General features: G+C 49.7%; 3 protein-coding genes across 7 annotated transcripts in view; 2 read left to right on the plus strand and 1 right to left on the minus strand.

The window, feature by feature from the left end:
• Nucleotides 1-9,716, plus strand: part of LOC118502887 (dorsal-ventral patterning protein Sog) — a 32,071-nt gene extending 22,355 nt beyond the window's left edge. For all 4 annotated transcript variants that reach the window (XM_036035625.1, XM_036035631.1, XM_036035618.1 and 1 more), the window contains 4 exons: nt 2,071-2,133; nt 2,217-4,034; nt 4,121-4,620; nt 4,731-9,716. In XM_036035625.1, coding sequence (XP_035891518.1) covers nt 2,071-2,133; nt 2,217-4,034; nt 4,121-4,620; nt 4,731-4,910 — 2,561 coding nt within the window. In that variant the 3' untranslated portion in view covers nt 4,911-9,716. The remainder of the gene's footprint in view (nt 1-2,070; nt 2,134-2,216; nt 4,035-4,120; nt 4,621-4,730) is intronic.
• Nucleotides 9,717-10,686: 970 nt separating this feature from the next.
• Nucleotides 10,687-13,180, plus strand: LOC118502982 (protein LST8 homolog). The gene is made up of 4 exons (XM_036035767.1): nt 10,687-11,180; nt 11,257-11,420; nt 11,503-12,220; nt 12,293-13,180. The coding sequence occupies exons 2-4, from the start codon at nt 11,304-11,306 to the stop codon at nt 12,451-12,453; spliced, it is 996 nt and encodes a 331-aa protein (XP_035891660.1). The 5' UTR covers nt 10,687-11,180; nt 11,257-11,303; the 3' UTR covers nt 12,454-13,180.
• Nucleotides 13,181-13,253: 73 nt separating this feature from the next.
• On the minus strand, nt 13,254-15,975 carry LOC118502924 (xaa-Pro aminopeptidase ApepP). Of its 2 annotated transcripts, XM_036035675.1 has the most exons (5): nt 15,845-15,975; nt 15,678-15,785; nt 14,083-15,342; nt 13,708-14,015; nt 13,254-13,636 (listed from the first exon to the last, which is right to left on the minus strand). In XM_036035675.1, the coding sequence occupies exons 3-5, from the start codon at nt 15,330-15,332 to the stop codon at nt 13,344-13,346; spliced, it is 1,851 nt and encodes a 616-aa protein (XP_035891568.1). In that variant the 5' UTR covers nt 15,333-15,342; nt 15,678-15,785; nt 15,845-15,975; the 3' UTR covers nt 13,254-13,343. The 2 variants fall into 2 exon arrangements, with proteins under 2 accessions (XP_035891568.1, XP_035891558.1); XM_036035665.1 differs by lacking the exons at nt 15,678-15,785; nt 15,845-15,975 and having other exon boundaries at nt 14,083-15,409.
• Between the last annotated feature and the right edge of the window lie 357 nt (nt 15,976-16,332).

Raw genomic sequence — 16,332 nt, forward strand, 5'->3', positions numbered from 1 at the left:
ATTTACGCACTTAGCGCAGATATGCAAAGATATGGGCCGCTGAGTATGAGCTTGCTCCGACAGTACACTGACGTTTGATTGGTGCCTCGCCCCAAGCTTTCTGTTGTTGCTGCTGCTTTTGCGTTCTAGGTTTTTGCTTTTTGGAACAGGTGCCAGGAACAACGGTTGCGTAACGTGTAGATTGAGGTACCAGCAACGAGTCGGGCACGGTGACGGGGGGAGGGGGGGGGGGATTTTTGTGGCGCCCTGTGGCGCCAATTCTCGATCAACAACCGCAAACAACGTGCTCGGGCAAGGAGTAAGTTTGCGAACCTACTCATCAAAAGTGGAGCCAAACAGTGGGGCCTTTAGTGCTTTGACGTGACGTTTGCTTGCTGATCGACACACTTGGGGCCCTGAAGTGACATCCGCTCGCACTTCGGTACCGAGCGTCGCTGTCGTGGTGATGTTGTACGCTTCACACTACGCTGCCCATCGACGCTGCAACGTCGTCAGCGAGCGCGTCACCTGTATATAGGCAGGATGGGTTACCTTTTGCGGAACCACAGAGGCGTCGTAGAAGCCTCAGCCAGCTAGAGCCAACCACTTTTTTGGTGACACTTTTTTGTTGTCGTCCCCCATAGCTGCTCAGCTTGCACTTGATTAAGCCTAACGAGAGACTGAGCCCAGAACATTGCGTAGCGGTTCTTGTACTATTGGAACGCATATTGACGAATAGCTCCGAGGACTCGTCGATGATGACGGGGTTGTTGCTCGAAATAATGCTCACACACGGGTGCGGGTGCCGAAAGCGTCCGCTAGCGCTAGCCTAATGTGTGTGTGTGTGTGTATAAACAGGCAAACAAAACACACCAACAAGCAAACAAACAAACGGCCGGACAATCGTGCAAATAAACAGCCCCCCTTGTCAAATAGGCACGCACCACTGTCGGGGTTGACCAAGGTAGACAGGTAGACAAACACGGTGGTGTACCGGGTGTTGGCAACCTCCTGTGACGCAACAGACTCTACTCCTCTTCTACCTCAGGCTCTCTCTACGCCTATTGGCGTGAATCTAGAAAGCGGAGTTGCGTGGAAGAACCTGCAACAGCCCGTGACCCGGAAGGTAACCCAACACCGTCCTCGAACCATGTCTTGTGATCGATGTCACTCTCGCTGTTCGCCGGGAGATGTTGCTGAATGGTGTGCGCCTTTAGGGTGGGGGATAAGAATACGTGCGCAAAACCTCACACGTTGGGTCATCAGTAGATAGTCTTCGAGATCTTGCAGCTGACAGAGAGCGGCAGAAAACAAAAAACAGGAAAGACTACCCCAGCGAAGAAACACCCGAGACAGGAAGGAACCAACCGAATATCCGGCCGGTTGGATGGATGTCCAACGGAGTCTTCACCGCCATTAGCCGACAACGCAAACCCATCCAAGAAGCATGCGAACTTTTCTACATCAAAAGTCGGTTTTTTTTTTGGTTGCCATATTGTTTGCTTCCTTTCACGCGCTGACTGTAACGCGGCTACAGCTGCTTTTTTTCCTTCTGTTCCTCACTCAGTTTTCGCTACACTACTTGTCAACAGCGCCTGATAAGCGGGTGTGTGGCGTATCCGAACCGTCAGGTTGGTTACGCTTTGCTGGGGGACTAGGTGCTGGCAAGCTGGTGCTGGGAAGCAAGGTGCAGAGCAGTACAATCGCAAAAGTGTTACGTCCTTAACGGCTCCAAGATAAGCAGATAATGGAAGAGTGGCAAAGGCAAAGGGAGAAAGAGGGATAGAGTGTATAGATATAGATAGACAGAGAGAGAGAGAGCACGCAGAGAGTTCCGACATCTTTTGCGACATCTGTTCCATGTGCGAGGGTTCATACAGATGCTGATGCAGGAACCTAACCTATCTGTTGCCAAACGTATTGACCGCCACCGCAATGACTTCGTCAGGTCCAATCGTTCGGGTCACGTCAGGTCATTTGGATGAGGTACCAGCGCACCTCACATGTCGATCGTTATCTTTAACACCCCGTACCAATCTTATCATTTGATTAATTCTAATGGTTTTCATGTTTTTCTTTGTTCGTTCCCAGGTCCTGACGTGGTGCAAGATCTTCCCCAAGCGACAATGCCCGAAGAGGAGGAGCGCAGCAAACGTAAGTATAACACTTTACCAACGTTCTACACCTAGACCGCATAACTAACGCATCTGTTTGCTCTCTATCCGGTCCTCTTACAGATTTTGCAGCTCTCCTAACCGGACGTACCTCAGCGCTGTTAAAGAAGGATGACATGAGCACAATGTACACGACACTCAACCCCCAGAACGTGGTCGCCACTGGACGATTCTCGTTCCACAAGAAGAATCTTTACTACAGTTTCTACGTGTCGGAGCGGGCCGCACGTCCCCGATCGATTCAGTTCGTGCACGCGAATGGTAACATCTTGGAGGAGCATACGCTTGCCCTACCGTCCGACGAAGGTCGTTTAAGTGCGTACCAGAACGGGACCGGAAAGGTGTGTGGTGTCTGGCGCCGAGTGCCCCGCGAATATCGTCGTCTGCTGCGAGATGAGCTGGTGAGTGTGGTATTGCTGTGGGGTAGCAAACATCAGGCGGAACTAGCGATAGCCGGCTCGATCGCGAAATATCCCGCACTGGCACATGAACTGTTTAGCTCACTGTTGGAACCGGCTGCCCAGCAAGATATGATGAGTGGTGCCGGTGGTACGGCGATCGTGTCCACAAGCAGCGGTGTCACCTCCTCCATCCATCTGACAATCGTCCTGAACGGACTGTTTGCACCGGAAGACGTAAACGATGTGCCGCTGAGCGTGCGACTAGAATCACTCGACAAGCGCCAGCTGATCCTAGAGGACGTCCAGCGTGTCCGCAAACCGGCCCACGACATCAACGTACTCGAGGTATCATCGCCAGTCTCTATAAGCGATCTGCGTCTGCTAACGCGCGGTAAACTCACGCTGACGGTTGAATCACGCCGCAACCCAGATATCCTTCGGCTGCAGGGTCCAGTAAGAGGACGTGTCGCTTGCGAAGTTTTCCAAACTCTACTCAGCTCGCACGGAGTCGACGTACGAAGTGATGCGAGCGGATTGGCCTGGATGTATCAGAACCGAGAGGGAGCACTGGTGTACCACGTACAGACGCATCATCTTCACGGTCAGCCAGGAACATCTAGCCCGGTCCTGACGCTCATCGACGACAGTGCCAAGCGTAAGCCTGAGCTCGAAACACTAACCCGAGCGTTTGCCGGTGAGCATGCGTCCGGTGTTATCGATCGGATGGGACCGCGCGTACTGGAACCGCTCTACTCGGGCGAACTAGCCATTCAGGTATCGAACGACCAGAATCTCACGCTGCTGCAAGGCAAGTTTGTGACGCGCCAAGTCGCGGACGCCCGGGACTCTAATGCTCCGGTACTGTTGCGCCGTACCGCCGATCTGCCACCGCTTGCACACGCCGTCGGTATGGCCTGGATGGCGGTAGACAACGAGTGTAGCCTGCACTACGACCTATCGCTTACCGGAGTTCCAAGCGCCTTCCATCCTCTGCAGCTATACCTGGAGGAACTACCACTGGAAGCACCTAACGCACCGATTAGCCGTCGCCTACTGGAAGAGTTTGGAGGGAATCAGCTCGAGGGCTTCCAGCTTGGACTACCACCCCGTGATCTGGCCAAGCTCGAGACGAGCGTTATCTATCTAGAGGTACGCTCCAACAGTACGACCGGACCTCTGATGCGGGCACGCGTCCACACACCGACTCGCGTCCCTAGCCACTGTACCGGTGGGCTAGACAATGAGGTGCAGCAGGATCCGTTCGCGGCGAATGATGTACCGGTCACTACCAACGAGAAGTGTTTCCATTCCGGCCGGTTCTACGACGAGGGTGAAACGTGGCGTAGTGCGGTGGAGGCGTGTACCATGTGCTCCTGCGATCATCAGCAGTACAAATGCGAGAAGATGAAGTGTCCTCCGTTAAGATGTCGCAAGGAAGATATTGTACAAAAGAAGGGCGAATGTTGTCCCTCGTGTGCTGGTAAGTGTCTCTTTGTCAAGATCGTTTCGTGCAGGTCTAGAAATTCTTACTCATCTTTCCTTCTGTACCTTTCCCTTTTTAAACAGCTCCAAAATCTTCAGCAGGTAATGGACTTCCAGCTGCCCCAGTAACTACAGTCAGCAACGGCAGCTCAAGCTCTCAGCGTGGTTGTAACCTCGGTGATGAGTTCCACGAGGCAGGCACAACATGGCATCCCTATCTGCACCCGAGCGGATACGAAACCTGCACCATCTGTACGTGCGAGCTGTTTACGCTCCAGGTCAAGTGTACTCGGGCTCAGTGTCCTCCGCTGCCGTGCAGCGACAAGGTCGCCTATCGACCGGACAAGAAAGCCTGCTGTAAGGTCTGTCCGCAGGTGAAGGAACCGAAGGTCCCGAAGAAGGTGCACGCCGGCCGGCAGGATGTGCAGTACGACGAGGCTGGCAGCCCGACATTGCGTTCGCCACAGATGATCCTGGCGGCCGGTGGCTGTCGTTTCGAGGAAAACTTCTACGAGAACGGCGAAGAGTATCATCCAGTGCTGGCGACGCATGGCGAGGAGAAGTGTATCAAGTGTCGCTGCAAGGTAAGCATCGCGTTACCGCAATGTCCGGCAGCAACCGGTCCTTGTGCCATCTGGGAACCAGTCAACTAATCTCCAATATTTTTTCTTCGTTTTTCTTTGTGTCCTCACAGGACGGACAGCTTAACTGTAGTCGCAAGCGATGCAACCGAGCCATGTGCAACCGACAAAATGCCAAGCGCCCTGGTCAGCAGCAACAGCAACAGCAGCCGGTCGATGAATGTTGTCAGTGTCGACCTGCTCGCCATCACCGGAAACGACAGCAACAGCAGCAAACGAGTGTTAAGAGTTGAATTGATTTAGTTATGAGCGTAGCGACGCGGAGTACCGTGGGTTTCCCTGTGCCATGTTAAGTGTGTTGCTCGCGGGGCTCCGCCAATCCACACACTTACCTGTTTACCATCCTCTCCTATCGCCTTCCTTCTTCTCTTACTCTCTCTCTCTCACACACACACAAACTCTCTCACACACGCTCTCAACTGCTTCCCTCCTTCGCTTTCCCCTCATGCTCTAAGCTAAATGACTCACAAACATGGAGTCGTTCAAAGATTCCAGTATCCACAAACAACATCCTCCAAGAGTGCGTGTGACGATGGAGTCACTTCGTCTGTCATTTGTGCTGACACTTAGTGCTTGCCATACGGTGTCCAAGGTACCTTTCTACCACTCCCGGCAATTCCAACCGGAAGGGGAGTTTCTTATTTTCTAGAAACTCCACCACTCATCACTTACACACCTCTCTCCCACCGGGGACTCACTACCAACCTTCCACATACCTGCACACGCAACCTTACACACGCATACGCATACACGAGCATCAGTTTTTGACCAAGACTTTAAGTTGCGTAGTAAAGTTTGCTGAGCTCAGCCTAAGCAGCTTCATGGACAGCGGCCATCTTTGTATTATTTTTAATGGCGCTGTAGGAAAACACTTTCACTTCACCCATTTCACCTGTGCGATTGACTGAAACTTTTGGCTATTTAATGTAGAGCTTTGGCGAACGTATTGCGCGAATGTATGTGTGTGTGTGTGTGTGTGTATACGGGTCTGGTTTGGGTCCTTCCGGAAGAACCTCCAGCGGAGCAGGTAGCTCATTCAGCCGGAGGTGTGTAGTGTCCTTTAGAGAGCATCCTGCTATATGGGATACTGTTTGTAGGGGAAGGAAGGTTTGTGGGGAGTTGAGTGAAGGAAGAAGAACAAGAAGAAGAAAGAGTGGAGCCATCAAACCGGAAGTGCTCGGTTGTGGGGAGTTCGTGCGATTGTATTACAGAGCGAGAGAGAGAGCGAGCGCGAGAGAAAGAGAGTCCGAGGAACTATTTATATGTACTTTAAAATGGTAGGAAAACAAACAATCAAACACACACACACATTATTTTTAACCGTTTAAGGATAACGATGCATAACGATAATATAATATTAAAAAACAAAAAAAAACAAACAAGCTATATCTTAAACGCATCTATTGTACACGTACATGGAACGCCTACACGCAACCCGCCTTGCGGTTGGGTGTGGGTGTGCGTGTGGCCCTTTTTTTGGATGCGATATACCACACATATAGGAGCCTGTATGGATATATAAATATATATTCATATACCTTTACATATAAATATATAAATCTATATATACACTATTTTGTACATGTAGGCATATGTAGGATGGATCATGATGTACTAACTAAGCGCTTAGTACCTACCGATATAAGGACACGTATTTATTTTGCAAAACAAACAAAACCAACACAAGCACACACACATTATTGTACACACCGACACAATCACACACATACAAACATCTAAACAATTGAACAGGACCGTCTGCGAATGGGTGGCGAATCGCGTTCGTGTTACGCGCCACCACACGCGTACCAAAGCGATTTACGATAGTGTTTTTTATAGGGTTAGATTCTCCTCCTGTGTTTTCTTCTTCTTTTTTACATTTGTGGGCGGGAAAAAAGGAACGATTTAGCGATTTAGTGGAGAAGAGGGACTGAAGTGACAACAAGTACGCGCGGTGTCCGCCCGATGTCATCGGGTCGGATCGATCGAACGGACAGAACAAAGATGGCGGCGCGGCGTCCATCCGGTGACGCTGGCCGTAAAATGGGGCAAAAAAACTGTATGGTTTTTGGTTGCAGTTTTGGGTAACAGTGAAGGAAGGAAGGCTCCCGAGATGAAGGCAAGTGGAAGCGCATTTAAATGGGATGATAGAGAGCTAGAGCTTCGTGAAGTGTGTATAGGTTGGAACGAAACAAAATGGACGCGCGCGCGCATACAAGAGAGGGGAGAAAGTAAAGAACAAACCGGAAGGGAAGGAAAAAAAAGATTAGAATAAACCACCACCACCATTACAGGAAACAAAACATAGTTGCCTAGTGTTTGTGTCGTTTTTTGTGCTTTTTTCTTCTTTGTGTGAGATGTCCTGGCGCCCACCCTGCACACAATGTCCTGGAGGGGGTGGAAGGAAGGATACTGGATGAAGGGGTCGTGGTCGGAGGGTTGGTGACTGAAAGGAGGCTGTGTTTCAGGAAATATTTGAAAAGGGGCCATTTTGTTTTTTGTTTTCGAAGAAAGGACATCATCAGGATGCCAAGTCTAAGGAACTTAGTCATCCTGATTGCTACTAGCAAGCTCCCGTTCTTCATTTTCACCTTCTTGCTTTAGTACACCCCATCCCCTTTCGAACAAAGCATTTTGTTTGTAAGTGTGTGTGTTTGAGGGAGAAGAGTTAGGATTACTGGATATAGTTGGGAACACTTAAGAAAATTACCAGATACTTCCGGAAGTTAGGATATGAAAGTGAAACAGAGAGAGAGAGAGAGAGAGAGAGAGAGAGAGAGGGAAAGGGAGAGATGTATCAAGAGAGAGAACAAGACGTAAACAAAACACAAAATTTGTAACAATCCTCGCGAATGCTGGTCATATCAGTCATAATTGTTGTTTCTCTTTTTAAATCATAATATTTCGCCATCGTTCCACCATCATTTGGTTCTTTCTTGCTTTCATTCTTTCTGTTTGTGCTTCTTGGTTTTATGTGAATGGAAAGGCAACATTTTTAGCATTAATTTTAAAATTTAACTTAAACTAGTTGCGGCAAAATGATCGAATACCAAAAACAACAGAAAAATTAAACTGTGTACGGTGAGTAAGACTAAGATACGTTTAGGCTTGGATCTATCTAAATTTTTATTTTTGGAAGTAGTTGAGAAGCAAAGCAAAAGAAGATAAAGCGAAATTTAAAAACAAAGAAGCAGTCGTGTACGTGTAATATATTTGGACAATTGCGAGGTTGAAAAAAATAGCTTAAGAACAAACACACACACGCGCACATACACTAACTGTTTTGGGGTGAATGGTGTGAAGTCACACAACATGTCGTCGCCTCGATCTCTAGTCAAGCGTCGATAGGTGGGGCACGTCACGAGACGGTACGCGCGTAACGCATTGATTGTATTTGTGAGGTTAGGATTTTGCAAGAAAGCAATCTATCATTTATTGGATGCTGTAATGGCCAGGAAGCAGGATGTTCGCAGCAACACAAACACACACACACACACATAGGCAAACAAATGCATCCTCATGCACCTACGGACAAGGAAACAGGTACATAATCCACACAGCAGCATTTTGTGCTGCCGGTTAGCGCAGCCAGTAAAGGTCTAAACAGTCGCCTACTAATACTAATGAGGACGATCGATACAGATAAAAATGTTGCAATGTTTAACGTGTGGTGTTCTAAGTATTACCATGCAGGTTACTATATTAAACCAGCTGTGTGGGGAGAGTATTTCGCTATCCTAACGCGACTGACGATCGTAATTGCTTGCTTCGCTACTACACTACTACACTCAGCCCGAATGTTTGCTACCCGCGTCGCGTTAGTAACTGTTTGATTGCTGCGTAACGCCAAGGAGTTACTGCTCGTTTTGCTTCTTTTGAGTAGTTTCGTTCCGTTGACGTTTACCAAACCATGGCACAACTGATAAACACAAAAATTACTGTGAAACTGAAGAGAGAGAGAGAGAGAGAGAAAGAAAAGGGAACAAGTAGAAAACAAAAGGCAAGGCAATAGATTACCGAGAGGTAGGGAAAATGGCAAAAGTTAAACAGAGAATACAATCGTTTGAAGACTCTTCCGTTTCGTTACCACTTACCAAAGAAGACTGAATATGTTAACACTTATACAAAAAATCAAGAGAAAAGCAAACACACAAAAAAACGATAAAGAATGCGATTTTCAATCAAACAAACAAAATAAGTGCGAGCTATGGAGTTGGGCAAAAAAAAAAGGTCGGGAAAGAGAAGAAACGAGCAATGAAGGAAGAGATAGAGTATCCCTAACGCACCTACTAATGTGTCAGCGTAGCAGCAGGCTAGTATGGCTGCCGAGCAGCGACCAAATTTCGCCTTCGCCTGATCAAGCGAAACTTCGCAAAAACAGAAGAAAAACAAATCAAATCCCATCCTCTTAAATTTACCTTTGTACTTTGTTCTACATTGTCTATTTAATTATATGTTATGTTAACCGATAGCTTTAGTCGCGTGGATGGCTGAACATTCTGTCGAACATTACTAACTAAGCAGAAGCGTTTGGGCTTATTTTAATTGCTAGAAGAGCTGGCGAGAGCGAGAGAGGCGGTTGAAGAAAGAGAGAAAAGGAAAGAAGGAATAGGGCGCGTGGAGTTGGATGGTGTTAGACAGCGGACACAGGCGTGTAAGCGAAGCCCATGTTTTAATTTTTACTGTATAATGTGTACTTCTAGATCAGGCCGGAGATGTTAATGTAATGAACACATACACCCACACACACACACATACAAGCGCGCATACAGAATATACGTAGCATAAAAACTGAAAAGCAAGCGTAAACGTGAGCTAAAACCGCAGATGGCAAGTGTGTGGCAGCAAAATTTGACAGTATTGATTGTTTTTATCGAAAACCTTTAAATAACGCGATTGTTCCCAGAGATATATCGTGCGCGAAGCAGGGCAGAATGCCAGCATACTGAAACATTGGAAACTCCTCTTTTATTGCAACGCACTGTAAAACACACAATTCTTAATAAAACTAAGAGCTCCAAAACACTTATCGCAAAGGATTGCTTGCGTTTTTGCGTATTACTTACTTACTTCGCTTCGTGGGTTATGGGCTGGAGCCGACGTCCTGGATACCTCTCGCAGTTGAGCAACGTACTCAGCTAATATCGTTCTAGCTGGTCGCATCAAGCGGCGTCACTCCGTGTGGACGAGCCTAAAACCCCCTTTCGGGCTGGGACGTTCGGTGCCATTCTCATGACATGACCAAGCAATCGGAGGTGCCTGACGAGTCTTATTCACTATTATTCACAATGGTAAAATCAGCGTAGAGTTTGGCATTTTGTAGCCCGCATCGATTATCTTTCCATACACTCGGGGCCTTCTAAGTGTCTGTTTGTAAAGACTTGAAAAAAAATGTCCATGCGACGTTAATTACCTGCCCAAGACTTTCACCACAAGCTTTAATGGACGTTACGCATTGGCGTTACACAAGTGCTGCCTGGGGCGTGGGTTGACTTACAGCGCCCTCTGTTGCTCACTAGCCAAAACTAGCCACACAACGATTCTCCCTATACTGTATTGAGAGAGGATGGAATTTTGACACATTGGAGTAGGAAGAAGACTGTTGATCGTTTGACATTTAGTTGACAAACAGGAAAAAAAATCGGAAAATGAGCAAAAAAATCACCATTTTCAATCATGGAGAGATAAAAAACATATATTTCTTTCCTCTCTTTCTCTCCGTTGTTAGATGTGTTTGTCTCTCTTGTCCGAACCACGTTACCGCGTGCTCAACTATATATAACCAAGCATTGAACAAGAATTGAACTTATGTCCGAGTGGATGAAGTGTCGGTGCTTTACTGCCTGTGCTAAGCGGCACCCGCGGAGAAAGGTTCATTTGAGCTGGATTTTGTTCAAAAAGATCAGCTGCTCAGAGCTCTCCGGGAAGATTTCTCACGCTGTAGCAGTGCAAGCAGGAATGCAATACATTTTAGAGCGAGAACACATGATTTTTACGCTAGCGTAGTAAAACAAATCTCGTTGGATACTACGCCTGCAATTGCTCCGCCCACTACAGCGAGAGCTCATTGGCTGGATCAGGTGAAGTTGAACTTGTCGGAGATTGGTCCGAGATTGCTGGAAACATGTGTTGGCGTGTCCTAACCCATGCTTAATATACTACACGTGCTCTTAAGCCAAGAAGAAGAAGAAATTGTTCGCATTCACTAATGTCTGCGTAAAGTCGTCTCACTGTGTGCCTCTCGTGAGCAAGAAGTGAGACCATTCGGTGACCTTTCAACTCACTTTCATCCTTTCTTCGGAATCGTGCTCACTTCCACCATGCATCTAAGCATCTTGGTCGATAGCGCCGGTGTTCATTGGGTACGAAACTAGGGCAATCGGGTTGGTACGCAAAGCAAAAGTAGTTCAAAACAATGCAAACCCGCAGCATTGCCAATGCATAGTGCTGTGAGGCAGAAAACAATCTCTTCTCAAGTCCAATCGTGTCCAAATCCATTGCTCGTAAGTGTGTGCATACAGCTGGTATGAAATCTTTCTATGTAATCATTAATCTCAACTTGGAATCCGGATGCTCTAGGCGTGCCTGGCGTACCACACCGGAAGACGTAACGCACCGGGGTAAGGATGACGGGAGATCCGCTGACTGAGCCGATACTTGTGACCGGTGGCTACGACCACACGATCCGCGTTTGGCAACCGTACACCAGCCAGTGTGTCCGCACGATGCAGCACGTCGACTCGGTAAGGGAATCGCTCCTACCACAGCCATCACACACGCACGCACACACTCGACCTTAATGCTTTGCTCTCTATGGCCCCGTAGCAAGTGAATTCGTTGGACATCTCGCCCAAGCGTAACATGGTGGCGGCCTGCGGCTATCAGCACATCCGCCTGTACGATCTCGTGTCCAACTATCCGATCGTGAACTTCGAGGGCGTGATGAAGAACGTGACGCGGGTCGGCTTTCAGGAGGATGGCAAATGGATGTTTACCGGCGGCGAGGATGGGAAGGTACGGATCTGGGACATGAGTTCGCCGAACCCGGCCTGCAAGCGCATCTTCGACTGCCAGAGCCCGGTGAATGCGGTCTGTCTGCTGCCAAACCAGGTGGAGCTGCTGATGGCCCATCAGGGCGGTGGGATCTACCTGTGGGACGTGAAGTCGGACCAGCACGACCATCTCCTGCCGGAGGTCGAGTGTTCGATACAGGATGTGGCGGTCAGCCCGAACGGTGCGTACATGGCGGCCATCAACAACAAGGGCAGCTGCTTCATCTGGATGCTCACGAGCTGGAGCGGTCCACCGGGGCAGGAGATACAGTTGACCCGGTCGGATGCGAAGCTAAAGATACAGGCGCACGAGAAGTATGGGTTGCGGTGTAAGTTCAGTCCCGATTCGAGCCTGCTGGTGACCTGCTCCGGTGACAGTACGGCACGGATCTACTCGACCGACACGTGGACGCTGCAGGCGGAGTTGCGCATCGACCGGTACTGGGTGTGGGATGCTGCGTTCAACAATGACTCCAAGTACCTGTTCACTGGTAATGCACGACGTTTTTTTTACGGAAGCGCCCTCTTATTGCTTTCCCCCTTTTTTTTTTTTTTGATTTTAGCTTCCTCGGACAGTTTGGTGCGGTTGTGGCGCATCGACACAAAGACGGTTGAGCGCGAGTACGCGGGCCACCTGAAAGCGATCACGGCACTAGCGTTCCAGGATGAGCCGGTGCGCAACACGACCGACACCACCGGTACGGGCCTTTCGTCCACCCACTAGCAGCTTACCGCTCGTCAATCTTTTGCAAGGTGTCCGGGCAGAACTCGCCCTGGGAGTCAGGAACACTGGCTTACGATGCGGTGGACAGTTAACAGATAATTTTACCTACAGATAGCCCCACCTAATCTTGAACCAGTGGGCCGAACATTATATCGTTATGCGTTACCAAAAACAGGCGGCTGTTCTGTGACTGGATGAAACCAACCCTTTTGCACTTCAGCGTGAGCCAACATTTTTGATCCACCTCCTCGGGGGGGTGGATGTTACGGATTCCGGCGGGTTTGTCTGATCCATCTTCTATTTCTATGGAATATCCGGTCCTGCTTCTATCTCGACCACCGCTGGACCCACTCCCGGCTTTTACTTCAAGGACGGGAAACCACGAACGGTGTTGTCTCGGATGGCTAGGATTAACTCACCCTTATTTGTTAAACATGTTTCTGTGCAGGAAACCAAGAAAGATGCATAGCTTAAGTTTCGTTTTATAAAACCCTCCTGCCGGTTGACCGATTTTGATAATGTCAGTTTGTAGCGAGAGTTGGTCATCGTAGAGGTCTCACTGATGAGATTGAAATAAAATTCGTTAGCACGTCTGCATCGAGTTCGTCTGTGTGCGTTAGATTGCCAGTGTATAAATGTCGTGCTTAAAAGGCATATTGCTATTTGAGGGCTGCAATAGTGTTGACGAATGCTATTAATTCCAATAAAAATGATTCAGCAACACTTCTTCGGTGTAATCACCCGTTCTTGAATGGCTTCTAAAATGAGAAAAGAGTTTTTTGGCAAGGAAACAACCCGAATCAATACTAAGAAAACATAATTTTAATGCGATGAAATCGAAACAGTCTACTCCCGCATCCGTACCGCGGGATTGCACACCCGTGCTACTACTAGATCGGTTTCGTTTCACGTGCCAACCAGTCGAGCGTTTCCTGGTCGTTGGCTTCGCGCAGCAATGGACCGAGCGTGTCCAGCACGGTTTGGTGGTACGCATTGATATGATCGCGTTCCCGCACCGTCAGCAGGCTAGCGTCGATCAGCCGCGTCTGGATCGGGCACATGGTAACCGTGCTGAAGGTCAGGGCGCCACGCCCATCAAAGTTGGTCCCTACGTTTGCCGTCACGACCTGCACGATATCCTCGATCCGGATCCCGAACTGGCCGTCCTTGTAATAGCCGGGCTCTGGGTGAGGGGAAATAAAATAAAACACCGGTAAAAGTGACGAGAAAGGTGCATCATAAATCATTCCGTACCGTTCGACAGGAACATGTTCTCCTCCAGTCCTGGATCGTTCGGCATCAGCCGGATACCGATGCCCATCGGGCCTTCGTGCACGTTCAGAAAATGGCCAATACCGTGCCCGGTGCCGTGCCCATAGTCGAGCCCAATGTCCCACAGCGCTTTGCGCGCGATCGTGTCCAGGAATTGACCCTTCACCTTGCGCGGAAAGATGGCGGTACCGAGCGCAATCTGGCCCTTGAGCACGTGGGTAAAGGCGCGTATCTCTTCCGCGGTCGGTTGACCGAAATGCATCGTGCGCGTTACATCCGTGGTGCCGTCGCTTTTGGGGTAATACAGAAGCATTAGTATGTGTGTGTGTGACTGTCCGCTTTCTAGCTCCAACTTACAGATACTGTGCACCGGAATCGCACAGATAAAGCTCCTGGGCCGTAATCGGCCGGTTCGTTTCCGGCAGTGGATGATAGTGTATGATCGAACCATTCGGTCCGGAAGCACTGATCGTGGTAAAGCTGAGACCCTTGTAGTGTGCCTGACGGCTACGCAGCTCCTCCAACCGTGCCGCCCCACTGATCTCGTCCACCGCCGTACCGTCCTTCAAGCAGCGCTCCAGCCACGCAAAATACTGGCAGAGTGCAACGCCGTCCCGCACGTGACAGTCCCGCATACCCTTCGCTTCCGTCTCGTTCTTGACCGCCTTCATCAGATTGATTGGTGTAATATCGTGCAGACGGCGTTCTTCCGGCACCAGTGCCACCAGCGCGTAACTCGACCCGGAACTGATCCAAACCAGCGGACCACCACCGGCCGGCGGTGGCGTACTTGCGGCCAGCTCGCGCAACACCGTATGTATCTCCTCGTACCCGCGCACCTCCACCGTCACCCCGTTCGCGCGGAAGTGTTCCTCCACCGCGGGCTGCATCTGGCCCGCATCGATAAACAGGTACAGTGCGTCCGGCGTGACAATCACGTACGAAAAGAACACCGGATTGTAATCGATGTCGGTACCGCGCAGGTTCAGCAGCCAGGCAATCTCGTCCAGCGCGCTCACCACCAACACCGACGCTCGCTTGTCCGTTAGCTTCTCCCGCACGATTGCCAACTTTTCCGCAACCGTCGCACCGGTAAAGGTGGTCGCAAGCGGTAGCAGCGGATTGTGCGGTACGGCCGGTTGATCCGTCCATAGCAAATCGACCAGATTCGGGCTTACTGGCAGCAGCGTACAGCCGGCCGTTTTGAGCGAGGTCTGCAACGGTGTCCAGGCGGCAGCGGTGATCAGATTCGCGTCAACCCCGACCCGGGAACCAGGTTGCAGCGCTTTCGCTAGCCACGCATCGATCGACGGTGTGGTCGGTTGGCCGTCCCGCATCAGCGTCCAGTTGGTGTCGAGCTGCTTGGTCGCCTGCTGATAGTAGCGACCGTCCGTCCAGAGCAGTGCTTCCCGGTCGGTCACGACCGCCGTACCGGCGCTCCCGTCGAACCCGGACACGAACGCGCGGCGCTCGTCCCGTGCCGCCAGATACTCGCTCTGGTGCGCATCGTTCGACGGGATGATGTACGCGTTGATCGAACCGAGATTGTTGGGCAGATTCTTCATCAGCTTCCGCAGGGCGGCCAACACGTCACCGGTCGGTTTCATCGTCGGCACGCTGGAACGAACGGGTCCGTCAGTCATGGTCAGTCGGGCGAAGCGTTACGGGTAGACTGACCCGAACGCTGTTGCTACTTGTCGCAGCGAAAGTGAATGCAAATGGGAGGGTGGAGAACGGGGTGGTTGGGAGGGGAAGGGGTTGTAGGGAAGATTCTTTACAATTCAAGTGGTACAATTCATCGCACTCGTCCCGTATCGCTCAACAGCTCCCTCATGATGGATTACCCATTATGCGAGTTATATTCGCTTCAGCGATATCTTATCTTTCCGATGTAAAGTATCTTGCCACAGCTGTCCCACCCACCTCCGGGTGCACCTAACCTCATTACATACCTGAGCAAATGCGAGAATGATAAGGCAGTTTGTTTACGTACACACGGTGCGCTTGGTTCGGTCCGTCCGGTTTTTAGTCGTCCAAAAGCAGGCGTTGCTGCTGCTTGCCTTAAAACAAAATTGGCGACAATGAAAATTCACGTCCCGAGCCTACCGGATGCCGGTACCTTTCGATTGGAAGCGGTGTTTGCAGTTACAAAATCGCTAGGCTCTGCTGCAGCAAGGGAGCAAAAAACCGAAACGGAACGTAAATAAAAGTTGGCCGCAACAGTGTACGCAAGATGACAACAACAGGAACGGTTTCGCCCCTTAATGGAAACGTCACATTTTCGCCTGAAGTGTGTGAAATGTTTCATCGAGCATTTGAAAGGGGGTACTGAAATGTTTCAACTGGTATATATGAGAGCGAGTTCGTCACCGGTTGGTTTGTGTGTGCAGTGAGGATATGACAGCGTGCGCACTACCGGCAAATTGCAACGATTGATTCAAATTTTATCTAAAAAAAGAAAAGCGTATTAGTTTTTTTTTACAGTTTTGTGTGTTTATGACGAGCAGAGCAGATGTTTTAATAATATCAAGTTCAAAACGCATCCGGACCTTTCCCGCGATGTATAGGACGCTGACTTTCGAAGGATGGGTAATTGAAGCCAGCCGA

The sequence above is a fragment of the Anopheles stephensi genome, chromosome X (assembly GCF_013141755.1).
Source record: "Anopheles stephensi strain Indian chromosome X, UCI_ANSTEP_V1.0, whole genome shotgun sequence".
Classification (NCBI taxonomy): Eukaryota; Metazoa; Arthropoda; class Insecta; order Diptera; family Culicidae; genus Anopheles; species Anopheles stephensi.

What these genes read in the sequence shown, in the direction of transcription:
- LOC118502982 (XM_036035767.1), top strand. Translation starts at nt 11,304, where the DNA reads ATGACGGGAGATCCGCTGACTGAGCCGATACTTGTGACCGGTGGCTAC. An exon ending in CGATGCAGCACGTCGACTCG is followed by an intron (nt 11,421 to 11,502) that starts GTAAGGGAATCG and finishes ATGGCCCCGTAG; the next exon opens with CAAGTGAATTCGTTGGACAT. An exon ending in CTCCAAGTACCTGTTCACTG is followed by an intron (nt 12,221 to 12,292) that starts GTAATGCACGAC and finishes TTTTGATTTTAG; the next exon opens with CTTCCTCGGACAGTTTGGTG.
- LOC118502924 (XM_036035665.1), bottom strand. Translation starts at nt 15,368, where the DNA reads ATGACTGACGGACCCGTTCGTTCCAGCGTGCCGACGATGAAACCGACC. An exon ending in GATTCCGGTGCACAGTATCT is followed by an intron (nt 14,016 to 14,082) that starts GTAAGTTGGAGC and finishes TTACCCCAAAAG; the next exon opens with CGACGGCACCACGGATGTAA. An exon ending in GAACATGTTCCTGTCGAACG is followed by an intron (nt 13,637 to 13,707) that starts GTACGGAATGAT and finishes CCCCTCACCCAG; the next exon opens with AGCCCGGCTATTACAAGGAC.